This window comes from Prosopis cineraria, unplaced genomic scaffold (genome assembly GCF_029017545.1).
Source record: "Prosopis cineraria cultivar Desert tree isolate PC_DT_omini unplaced genomic scaffold, ASM2901754v1 PC8, whole genome shotgun sequence".
Lineage (NCBI taxonomy): Eukaryota > Viridiplantae > Streptophyta > Magnoliopsida > Fabales > Fabaceae > Prosopis > Prosopis cineraria.
This window is the reverse complement of record NW_026555339.1, coordinates 33327590-33340663: the sequence shown is the minus strand read 5'-3', so window position 1 is coordinate 33340663 and position 13074 is coordinate 33327590. Positions and strand designations below refer to the sequence as shown.

Here is a 13074-nt window from a genome sequence, read left to right as displayed (position 1 = left end):
AAAAGAAACAGAACTAGAGACGCATGCATGCATGCAGCAGACAGAGCACGAAGCTTTACCTCTGAAAAAGAAACGCATGCACGAAGAAAAGAGGCAGAAAACAGAGCTAGAGACACATGCACACATGTGGCAGCAGAAAAGAAGAGAACATAGTAGAGCAAAGCAAGAAAGGTGAAGCACATAAACTCTCTCCTCACACGTAAGCTTAAAAGAAAAGAAACTCTTCCCTACTTTTGCTTTAAAAGGGATGAAGGACCGAAAGAAAAAAAAAATGGACAAGGGGATTGAGAGTGAGAAAGCATCGAAAATAGATAGAAAAGAAACTAGAGGAAAACAAGATGGAGAGGAACTGACAATAAGAGTGATCTACTTCATATTTTACATGTTATACACTTGGTTTTTGGCACCAAATAGTGCATATTAGGGTTTGTTTCCCGATTTTTAGCTATGTTTCATACATTAACTATATAGACCCTAATAATACTATTTGGTGGATGGTTTGAGACTTTAAGATGCTTAATTGAATTTTTGGGCTTAAATTCTCATTTTCCTCCTTTTTAATTGTCTTTTTAGAATTTATTTAGTCTTGTGTTTTTATTTTCAGATTTGTGTAAGGGTGATTTTGTAATCAATGAGCAAAGACTTGGTCAACAATTTTGGAGAAGTCAAAAGCACATGTAATCTGATCCATGGAATTCATAGGATGACATCATCATTGGAAACAAAGAAATGCATGTTGTGCATGAAGTGGAAGTTGAACATTAGGATGACATCATGATGAGGCATCCCAAGAGCAATCATCACAGACCAAGGGACACATTTTTGCAACAAGACTATCTCCTCTTTGCTTCAGAAATATGGTGTTTTACACAAGGTGGCAACCCCATATCATCCTCAAACAAATGGGTTGGCCGAGTGTTCGAACAAGGAGATCAAGTCTATCTTCCAAAAGATTGTGAGACCAAATAGGAAGGATTGGAGCTTAAGACTTGAGGAGGCTCTTTGGGCATACCGGACTGCCTTCAAGACACCCATTGGGATGTCTCCATTTAGGTCGGTCTATGGTAAACAATGTCACCTCCTGGTGGAGATTGAGCACAAAGCCTATTGGGCTATGAAGGCTTGTGCATTTGGTGAGGAGGGTGTAGCTGCCTCAAGGAAGCTCCAACTTCAAGAATTGGAGGAGTTGAGATTGGAAGCATATGAGAGCTCTAAATTGTACAAGGAAAGAGCAAAAATCATTCATGATAAATGTATTTTGAGGAAGCATTTTTAAGTAGGAGATAAAGTGCTAAAGTTTAAGACAAGGCTCAAGCTCATTGGTGGCAAACTTCAATCCAAATGGGAGGGCCCTTACATTGTGGAGGAAATTTTTGACTATGGCACTCTCAACCTCAAAGATCCTCAAAGTGGCTTAACATTCAAGGCAAATGGCCACTTGTGCAAAAAGTTTCATGAGGGTGAATTTTCCACATTACTTGCTGAAATAAGATTCAAAGATCCTCCATGAGTCTTCAAAGGTTGTATCTCTCCTTCTTATTTCTTTTTGATTGATTTGTTTGATTCACAAAACACACAAGTGGAGCACTAATTGGGATATGCTTGCTGTCACATATGCACACATGTAGTACACCATTCTTTGCTTGTGTTTGTGTTTGTGAATATCATTTTGAGTTCAAGTGGGGGGGAGATGCAACCTGATTCATTAGGTTTACAAAAAAATGAAAAACAAAATTCCTTTTCCTTAGTTATGTTAGTTTTTGTTGTTTATTTGTTTTCCTTTATTTCCTTGCTGTTTAAGTGTGTTTTTTTTAAAAAAAAAACCTTTTGTTTTGTGAGCAATCTTGAGTTTTGAAGATGATCTTAGTTTTTGCATTTGAAGTTTGAACTTTTGAGATGTTGCTTTCTTAAGCTTAAATCTGTTTTGAAGCAAGAAACCATTTGGTTGAGTGTAATTGATTAAGAGAGGCAATAATAGACCATATGGAAAGGGCCTTCAACCGTTGAGAGTTCTATGTTCCTTGGTTTGTTAATCCTCTAGAACTTGTTTTCTCTCTTACTTGAGGCTACATTTGTGTATTAGTTGTAGGGAAAGTGATTATGGCCATCATCTTTAAAAGAAGATAAATGAAAAAAGCCTTGATTATGGGGCAAAAATAAAGATGACAACTTAAGAGTTAAGACCCGCGATCCGCGTGCACGATTCCATGAATTAAAGTGCCCAAGGCCTTTTAGCTAACCCTTGATTATTTGATTATCTCTTGCTTAGCCAAATAGAGCCTTTCTTTATTTTGTCATTTTAAACACTTGACCTATTTTGGATAGATTGCATGTATTTTTATTTGGTATGTTTCAATGTGCATTAACTATTTTTAATTTAACTAGTAGATAACATCTATTGGGATCTATTTCATTCATTCACATTGGCCATACCATTTCATTTTTATGATTAGGAACATTTCTTGAGTTGTACCCAAATGTTAGAAGTTATGCTTGAAAAAAAAACAAGAAGAAAAAATAAACGAAATCAAGAAGAAACAGCAAGAGAAAAACAAAACAAAGAAAGAAGAAAAAGATTGTAGAAAGAAAAAAAAAGAAATATATTTGAGAAAAAGAGATCCAAAGTGGATCAAAGAAAAACAAAAGAAAGAGTTTGAACAAGCAAGTTTCCTTAGGTTTGCTATTTGATTCACTTATTCTTATTTGTATATTATCATTTCATCTGATTCTTAGCCATTTAGTCATTCCATCCATGATCCCTATTATGTTATCTATTTGGTTTAGTTTGAGTGGTTTTGTATATTGAGCATACCTACATTGTGGCCAAGACAAGTTTTTTGAGCCAATCCCTACCCTTTTCACATGCAAATCTAAATATATCCTTCATTGAGCACGTTACATCCTTTGAAAGTCCATATGATTCTTGAGAACCCTTACATGTTCATAATGGTGAGATAGAGGGATTACAAGCTTATGATAGGATGACGTGCCAAGGAACTTGAGTGATAATTGTGCCCTTATACACTGCATGCTTGAGTGAAACACTAATCCGATGAGGTTTCTCTTTGAGATTACATCCTTGCAAATGGTTTACTTGTGATATATTAAGGTTTTCTCTAAAGATTACAACATTGATTTGGTTCTTGTGATAGTGCATTAACTTTAAAAATTGGATTTACTTTTAAGAGCTTGTATCTTTGTGTTGTTTACTTGTCTAGGTTTTGAGAGAGTTTTGCCTAGAGAGCAAAATACAAGTGTGGAAGAATTGATCTACTTCATATTTTACATGTTATACACTTGGTTTTTGGCACCAAATAGTGTATATTAGGGTTTGTTTCTCAGTTTTTAGCTATGTTTCACACATTAACTATGTAGACCCTAATAATGCTATTTGGTGGATGGTTTGAGACTTTAAGATGCTTGATTGAATTTTTGGACTTAAATTCTCATTTTCTTCCTTTTTAATTGTCTTTTTAGAATTTATTTAGTCTTGTGTTTTTATTTTCAGATTTGTGTGAGGGCAATTTTGTAATCAAGGAGCAAAAACTTGGTCAATATTTTTGGAGAAGTCAAGAGCACATGTAATCTGATCCATGGAATTCATAGGATGACATCATCATTGGAAACAAAGAAATGCATGTTGTGCGTGAAGTGGAAGTTGGACATTAGGATGACATCATGATGAGGCAAGCCAAGAGCATAATAGGTGTGAATTCACATCTGGATTCATGAGAAGTTCACGTGGCAGCTGAAGCAATATTCAAATGAAGTCATATAGTCTATGCTTAGTCACATTGTTCATGCTCTCATCTCCAGCTCATTTTGGCGCCTCATTCCCTCTAATTTCTAGAATTAATTTTCAATTTTAATTCATTATTTCTAGTTGGAATAACTGATTCAATTTTTGGCCTTGGAATTATCACTATTGGATTAGAATTAGTTACTCATACTTAAGCAAAATTTTCAGATGGAGACCTCATTCTACACATTCATCCTCTCTCTCTAGGTCTGAATTCTCTCATCTCCAGCCTCCATAATTCACGCCATTCCTCAAGCATTGGGAGTTCCAGATCTGGTTCTCCTCCATTTCTAGCTCCAAGTTCATTTTTTCCAGCATCAATTCCTCATCTAATTTCATTTTTCTTCCATTCTTAATCCAGATTGTTCATCAAGTGTTCATTATCAATTCCATCATTCCAGATTTGTTCCTTCATTTCCTTCATCATTTTTTTCTTCAATTTTCGTTCATGTTCTTCCTCTGTCCAGACTTGTTTGTTATCTCTCCTCTTTGATTCTTCCACCTTGTGTCATTCTCTTCCCCATTCTTCATCAATTTCATTCCTCATCTTTCCAATTCTAGCATTAATTTCGTCCATATTCAGTCACATATTTTCCAGATTCAAGATGTCTTCTCAAGTTTAAAGTCTGATTGGTTTGAAGATGAAGAACATGAGAGGCTAATTTTCCATTGAGCTTTAAGGAAGATGAACCTGTGATTTGAGTATTTCAGAATTGCCTTCCTTATTTGTAATTTCAATTCTGCAATTTCTTCTATTTTCTTTCAAGGATTCGAAATTATGGTTCAGGTTGAATTGTGATTTTGATTCCAATTACATGTTAGATTGAAGTTGTGGATGTTGGATTGATATTTGATTTTGTATTTCAGTTCTGGAATGTATGAATTCAATTGAGTGTTCTTGAATGTGTTCATATGTTCTTGTTCAAATTTCTCCATATTTCAAGCTAGATCCATATGTGTTTATATGAATTTGGTTTGAGAAGTTTTCTGCCATTTAATTTAGTCTGAATTGAATGGCTATGAACAAGGCTGATTTACATTGTTAATTTCACTCCACTTGGCTTAAATTCATAATAATCATTGGATGCAATGTTTCACAACACTTTAAAGGTTTTAGAGTGTTCTTTATTAAGCTAATTGTTATTACATGTGTAGTTGCAATTCTAGAATTCAAGGATTAAGGGATTCTAACTTGAGCTCATCATCTCATTCATTCACATCAACACATTTAAATCAGGAAATTACAAACATTTAGTTCTTGTATTCTAGACATAGCTGAAACATATCTTCATTCCCTTAATTTGTTGGCAATTGAACCATAATTTGTGTGCATTGCTCTCTTGGGAGATGACCTAGAATGCTCCCGACTATATTCTAGTTTTCATTGATGGCCTAAAGTGACTTAAGGTTTCATCAAGGAGCATAGAAGCAACATAAAAAAAAAAAACTCAACGACAAAGGAAAGAAACAGTAGAGAACTAAGGTGAGCGAGGGAGAAACCGAGAGAGGGAAGACTGATTTGAGACGGAGATGAAAAAAACAGAGCACAAAGGAGAGAAGAGAAGAGACCGAGAAGGAGAGAGCTAGACAATGATGAGTGAGATCCAAAGAGACCGAGGAAGGAGAGAAAAGGGAGTTGAGGATCTGAAAAAGGAGAGAAGAGATTGAGAAGGAAAGAAGAGACCAAGAAGGAGAGAGTTGGACAGTGATGAGCGAGATCCGAAGAGACCGAGGAAGGAGATAAGAGGGAGTTGAGGATTGAAAAAGGAGAGAGAGATAGAGGTGATGAAAGCGTTGTTTTGAGAGGAAGAAGAATGCATGTATGGAATTACAGGCTGCTGCAACTCGAGGACGTGGTCATTAGTAGTTAAATCAGGTAATATTTAAATCATGTCATTTCCCTTAATCTAGATTTTTTGATGAACATATACATACATACATACATACATATTGATAGATATTAAGGGTGTGGATTGATTTAGATATATATTTAGGCATTAAAGATTCATGGATCAAATGTTTTTATGTAGAATTTAAGACATACCCAAAAGGTGTTTGACAAAAAAAACCTGTGAGAATATTATTGATAATTTGTGAGATTGGTTGTGGTTTGAAGCTATATCTATCATGGTTATGATCTTGCTAAAAGTTTATGTCAAATCTAAATTTTTTTTAAGAATATATCCTCAAGTCAAAAGAATACTGAATTATCAAAATAGTTTATTTCTCTATTCTTTCCATCGCTTTTATTGCATAAATTCTTTAGCCAATCATAATATTATACACCGATTGCAAATGCAAATATTTTGATTATCTATTTGTCATGTGAGATTTTAAGAATCTCTGTAGGCATTTAGAATGATTTCATACTGTGTAAATTAATAAGATTTCATAAGTGTGAAGATCAATTTTGTTTACATTAAATATGGGTTCCAATGGCCTGTTATTCAAATTAACTCTTTTTTTTTTGTATAATTTATTTAAGTCTTATGTGAGATTTTAAAAATTTTTATAGTGGCTTGAATTAATCACATTATCATGTGAGATAATAAATCCTCACAAATATCGTGATTTTCATTTTATATAGAAATAAATAAAATAATAAACGTCTTAAAAAAATATTAATTAATTAAATTAATGTATTTAAATAATAACCATTAAATCTTTTGGTCATGCAAGATTTTTGAAGCTCTGTAAACCTTTAGGATAATCGTACTACCGTGTAAGTTAATAAGACTTTGTTGGTATAACGATTAAGATTTCTATATTTAAAAATATATATTGTATAATTACGCATTAAAATATATTTAAAGTGAATATTATTTAATCATTTTATTATGCAAAACTTTGAATCTTTGCAGATATCTAGGATAATCTCATATCATGTAAATCAATAAGATTTTGCAAATATGAGAGTAAAATTTATATGTTAATATAGGTTCCAAAGGCCTATCATTAAAATTAACTCTCTTTTTATAATTCAAATTAATAATTTATTTAAGTCTCATGTGAGATTTCAAGAATCTTCATAAAGACTTAAATTAGTCACATCATCGTGTAGGATAATAAGTCCTTACAGATATAGTGATTCTCAATTTCTATAATAAATAAATAATTTTTATAAATAATCATATAATACAAAATTTAGAAAAATTAATTAATCAAATTAATGTATTTAAGTTATAATCACATTTACCGATTATATTTTTTAGTCATGTGAGATTTTTGAATCTCTGTAGACTTCTAAGATAATCGTATTATCATATGAGTCAATAAGACTTTGCAGATATAATGATTAAGTTTTTTAAAATATATATAAATTATATTAAATCAATCAAATTAAAAATGTACTTAAGTGTATATTATTTAATCTTTTATCGTGTGAGATTTTGAAATTTTCACAGATATTTAGGATAATCATATTACCGTATAAGCCAATAAGCCTTTGTAGGTATGATGATTAAAATTCTTTAAAAGCATATATATACATGCTTAAACAAATTATTACTAACACTTAAAAATATAAATAAATTAAGTTGTTAAACTTTTTTATCATGTGAGATTTTGGAATCTCCGCAGATATTTAGAATTATTAAATTATCGTATGAGCCAATAAGGCTTTGTAGGTATAATAATTAAATTCTCAATCAAAAAATATAAAAAATAATAATTTTAAACCCTTTTATTTCCTTATTCCAAAAATTTAAAAATTGAGAAAATAATTGAAATTAAATTACTTTTGCAATTTAAAACATACATATCCAAATTTCAGAAATTATTTTATTTGCAAAATGATAAATTATTTTTAATTAATTTCTCTTCAAAAATATTTTCACTAATAATTTTTAAGCCCGAATTACGTGGACTTTGATTCCCATCATAGGGTACATAGGTCTCAGAGTCTGACTTTGAATCAAGCCCTCCCTCATAAATAAATAAATATTTCTCACTTTATTATTATTATTTTTTAAAACACGTGAATAAAAAGGGATAATTAAAATAACTTTAAAACCATATTAATTCAGCACCACAAACTTCAGGTAACTCGTTTTCATAAACGGGATATTGTGGGGTGCCTAACACCTTCCCCACACTCAATGGACTCCCGAATCTATTTTTTATTTTTGCAGATCATCCTTATCCTCCTTTAATTGGTTTCCCAAGATTTCTCTCAAAATTTTGATGGCGACTCCCTTTTCAATCAATTCCCGCCCCGAAGGCTGGAACTTCTACTCGCACGCCGTCCACATCACATTTTTTGAATGCGATAGATAAGAGTGCAATTCTATAAAAAATTATTGTTTTATATTTTAATTTACTTGTGATAATAAATTCTAAATAAAATATTTTATTGTTTTTATTCTTATTAAGAACAAGATAATAAAATGTAGAACAAAATACATTTTGGAAAAATTACATTCAGGTCCCATAGAAAAAAGTTTATTACCAAGAGGTCTTGTGAATTTCACAAAATAAATTCTGTGCATTGACAACTTGACTAAGGGCATTGATAACTAGGCAATGGTCATTTATAACATGATATTATAAATTATCATTTTCCTTTATAAATTATAAATGACTACTGCCTAGTTATCAATACCCTTAATCAAGTTGTTAATGTATAGGATTTGAGACTTGAGAGTATTTTATAAAATTTATAAAAATTTTCAGTAATAAAATTTTTTATGTGGTACCTAAATGCAATTTTCCCATAAATTTTTATACTTTTAGAATGTACAGTAGTAACAAATTATAAAAATAATTTGTTTTTAAATAACTTCTAATACAAGGGGACATAAGGTAAATTTATATTTTCCAACTTAAAACACTATTATTTGTTGTAGAATTATCAAAGACAATCTTTAGTCAATGTTTAATTTAAATTAATTTTTATTCATGCTTGGTTGGAGGGGGATGAATGGGAGTGGAAGTGAGAATAAGGGAGATTTTATATCAATATCTTGTAAAAGTGTTTTATATCAAACACTACAGACAATATTTTTAACATAATATTAAAAAAAAATTATATCCGTGCTAATGGATATAAAGAAATATTTTTAACATGATATTATTATTATTATTATTATTATTATTATTTGGGTTTAATTCTCTCATCCATTAAAACCAATGTTTTTAAAACCGGACCGGATATTGAACCGGAGAGGACAGCGGTCCGTGGTTCGCATGGTCCAACCGGGTTGGACCAATGGTCGAACCGGTAACGTCATAATTAAATTTAAAAATTATATATCTATAAAATAATATAAACAAAATATCAAATAATTAAAATATCAAGATAAATAGTCAACTTCAACTTCAACATATGACAAAATAACAACTAATAAGGCAATACAACACAACACACCAACAATTTAAACAAGCATAACATCATATTTATCTATTCATGACTTATCAAAGATTGGTGGATCCTGATTAAGCCAAGCATGAGTTTCCCGTAAATCATCATAACTATAAGTTTCAACATCTTCTTGGGCAAAAGATCTCAAATCAAGTCCTTCTATGATTGAACATCCACCCCCAGACGAAACCTCATTGCCTCCTCCTTCATTATTACCTTTATTGAATAATGTAACAAATCAAATATTAAAATTAATAAGTAACACATATTATAAGAAAAAAATAACATGACTAAATACTAAAAAATTTCAAAGATCAAACCTTCATCTTGATTGATAGAAACTTGTGGAATTATTGTATCATCATAAAGCATAGCTTCTTCTATCTCATCATAATTAAGGGTGGGAGAATCTTCATCTTCCATGATCCAATACTCAATGTCACCAATACTTTCATAATCAATAGGATCAAAAGATCTTTTCTTGTTATAAACTCTAAAACACATAACCAAAGTATTAAAATTTTAGAAGTTAACTTACAATTAAACTCATGTTAAACAAAGTTTAGCTATAATTAAATGATATACCTATTTCTCAAACGAAGGTTGTAATGAATAAACACAAGATCATTTAACCTTTTATGCTCCAACCTATTCCTTTTTTTAGAGTGTATTCTTTCAAAAACACTCCAATTTCTTTCACAACCAGATGAAGATGAAGTTTGGCTTAAGAGTCTCATTGCCAATTTTTTAACATTTGGTGCACTATCACCAAACATTTTCCACCATTCATCTGCAAAATTTAGCATCAAAAATAAACACAAGTAAGAACTATAAAAACTAAAAACTATTAAAGTTAAATGAAAAAAGCATTAAAATTTACTTGGCCGCAATGAGTTTATAGATGAAATGGCCAAGGAACGACCGAAGCTATCAACTCTATCTTGATACAACAAACTTTCTTGTACAAACTTGGTTTTGTTAGAAGTGATTGTCTTATCCAAAACATCAAGAAATCCAGCCATAACCTCTGGCTTTTTAGAAAAGCTCTGCTTATCATAAAAGAACACAGGATTTAGGAAATAAGCTGCTGCATGAAGCTTCTGACGAAGTTGAGAATCCCACCTTTTCTTGATAATCCTTGTGTAAGGCTTATACAAGGGCTTTTTATTCATTAATATATTCTTGATAGTTTTTCTTGCCCTGTACATGCCATCATATACATACCCAAGTGAAGGCCTCTCATCAGCATCAACAATCCTCAACAATCGAATAAGTGGTGAAACAATTTGGACTACAATTTTACAATCATTCCAAAATTGATTGTCTAGCACTATTAAAGTCGCATCCTTTGCCTTTTCTCCTTTTGAGTATCTAGAATCTAAAAATACTTTGCTAGTTACCAAGGCTTGCAAATCATGTTTATGCTCATGAATACTTTTCAATGCAATAAAAGTGGTAGCAAATCGTGTCACCCCAGGGCGAATAATTTCAGTCCAACCTTCTCTTTTTCTCAGCCAAGCAAGCAAAAAGGCATGATTATAAACAAACTTTGTCACCATAGATGCACGTGTTGCCAAGCCAATCACAATATCCGTTTTACCGATATCTCCTAAAATCAAGTTCAAACAATGTGCAGCACAAGGAGACCAAAAAATAGAAGGAAATTTATCACATAATAACCGCCCAGCAGCTTTATAATTAGCTGCATTATCAGTTACCAAGTGCACAACATTTGTAACTCCAACAAAGTCAACCATTTCAGTGAATAAGTTGCACAAATTTTGGGCATCCTTGACTATGTCTGATGCATCAACAGATTTAATAAAAACAATTCCCCTAGGAGAATAGACAAGAAAGTTAATCAATTGCCTATTTGCTTGATCTTGCCAACCATCGGCCATGATTGTACAACCAGTATCATCCCAAAAGTTTCTAAAACTATCAACCATTAATTGAACTTCCTTTTTAGTATCAAGCAGTAATTTAGTTCTCATGGCATGATAACTTGGCCCTTTATAACCAGGGCCAATAGCTGTAAACGCATCAATCATAGGTTGAAAGAATGCTGAATTGACAACATTCAATGGGATACAACAATCATACATCCACTTAGCAAAAGCCATGTCTGCCCTACGTATAGGTTCTTTACCTGCAAGCGCACTTCGTATCCCTGGCTGTGCTCCTGGGGTTGTTCTTGGTGCAAAATATTTGTCAATAGGAGCCTTTCTTTTTCCAAGTTGCGTTTGACTTTGTGATTGAATTTCCTTGAGGGTTTGAGATTGAGGAGTAGAAATTTCTTCTGAATTTCCATCATGACTTTCTAATGGTGTGACATTAGGGCCATATGGATTGTCCTCTTCATAACTATCTTGCCTTTTGCCTTTATTCTCCCTAATCTCCTTTAAATTTTCTTCAAGTCGGTAGCGAACATCAGCAGGCACCTTTTTGCAACTTATTGCATCCCCTTTCTTTCCAGCAAGATGTTGTTTCATTCTATGAATCCCTCCACCAGCAAATTCTTTTGCACAGTACAAACATTTTAGGCGAATTTTGCCATCTGGGAGCTTGACCTCAGCACAATGCTCCCATGTAGGATCTGTCTTTGATCTAACAGATTGTGTTGATGCAGTAGTTGAAGCATTTTCAGATGTCATTTTCTACAAGGCAAAATTTAGATTTGTCATTAAAAGACCTAATCAATTCAGTAAAGTCACAGCTCTGGAAAAAATAAAAAATTCAGTGAAGTCACAGTGGGAAGCTTGAAATCGAAGCTCAAAGAAAATGTGTCTGTGGCTCTGTGCTGACTGCTGAGTATATTCCCGCTGCATTAGGGAATTGCATGCGGACAGATGTTAGCTTAATAAAACATGCTGTTTTAACAAATTAGCAACAAGAGATGCTATTTAAATAACAATGAAATTTCACCATAATCAATTGGAGAAGTAAGAAGCAAACAACAACATAACTCAATCCAGTTTCAATCCAAGTTACTCCCGGTTTTCCAATTGATAACAGCAAGGGTCAAGAATTATATAGAAACCAAGAGAAAATGAAATGGGGGGTCTTTAATTTTTTTTAAGAAGCCGAAGTAACCAAGAGAAAGATTATAAGCGAAGGATAATTCAATTCACTTAGACCACATGTAAATCGAAGTTGAAGAAGAAAACAGCTTTCATTACCCATGGCAAAACATCCCGTGAGAGCCCAAAAAATAGCGGATAAAATCAATTTCGATACAAAACGAAATCTTCCAACTCTTTCAATCTCTTCAGCTTCCATAATACTGGAAATTCCTGTTAAATCTCTTTCAATCCTTAAGAAGTCAATGCACACACAGACACACTCACAAAACCGCAAATAATCAAAAATGGAGAAGCAAAATAAACAGATAAAAATTAAAGAAAAGTACTCAGCAGTCAGCACAGAAACCTTAATCAAATCCCAAATCAGAAATTTACCAGATGCGCCGACCGTGAGTCCGTGACTTCGCAGTTCGCAGCTCTGAATTGAAACCGTGAAACCGAGAATAGAAACAAGAAGCCAAACCAGATGCGGCGATCTGAAAATCGGTACCGAACGGTGACTTTGTAGCTCAAAGAGACGAGAGATCTGAAACCGTGACAAACTTGCGAGCTGCAATCTAAGAGCTGAGCGTGCGTGCGGTGCCGGTATCCCTCTGTCTGCGACTCTGGTTTGTTCTGCATTCTTTCTAAAATATATGGGGCAAAAAAAATAGAACCGTCCGGCTTTTAAAAACCGGACCCGGTTCGCGGCCCAACTCCGGTTCGCGGCCCAACTGACGGTTTTGGCCGGCTCAACCCGGCTCAACCTATCACACGGTTTTTCCCTTCTGGCCGAGCCGGAATGTGGACCGGCCGACGGTCGGACCGGTCCGACCGTCCGGTCCGGTCCGGCT

General features: G+C 33.2%; 1 protein-coding gene across 1 annotated transcript; it reads right to left on the bottom strand.

Moving 5' to 3' along the window:
- Positions 1-9201: 9201 nt before the first annotated feature.
- On the bottom strand, positions 9202-12992 carry LOC129317546 (uncharacterized). The gene is made up of 5 exons (XM_054961858.1): positions 12617-12992; positions 10039-11815; positions 9744-9948; positions 9479-9651; positions 9202-9374 (listed from the first exon to the last, which is right to left on the bottom strand). Exons 1-5 carry the CDS (start codon positions 12860-12862, stop codon positions 9202-9204), a joined length of 2574 nt encoding a protein of 857 aa, XP_054817833.1. The 5' UTR covers positions 12863-12992.
- Positions 12993-13074: the final 82 nt, after the last annotated feature.

What these genes read in the sequence shown, in the direction of transcription:
- LOC129317546 (XM_054961858.1), bottom strand. Translation starts at nt 12,862, where the DNA reads ATGCAGAACAAACCAGAGTCGCAGACAGAGGGATACCGGCACCGCACG. An exon ending in ACTCACGGTCGGCGCATCTG is followed by an intron (nt 11,816 to 12,616) that starts GTAAATTTCTGA and finishes TTTGCCTTGTAG; the next exon opens with AAAATGACATCTGAAAATGC. An exon ending in TTCTATCAATCAAGATGAAG is followed by an intron (nt 9,375 to 9,478) that starts GTTTGATCTTTG and finishes TATTCAATAAAG; the next exon opens with GTAATAATGAAGGAGGAGGC.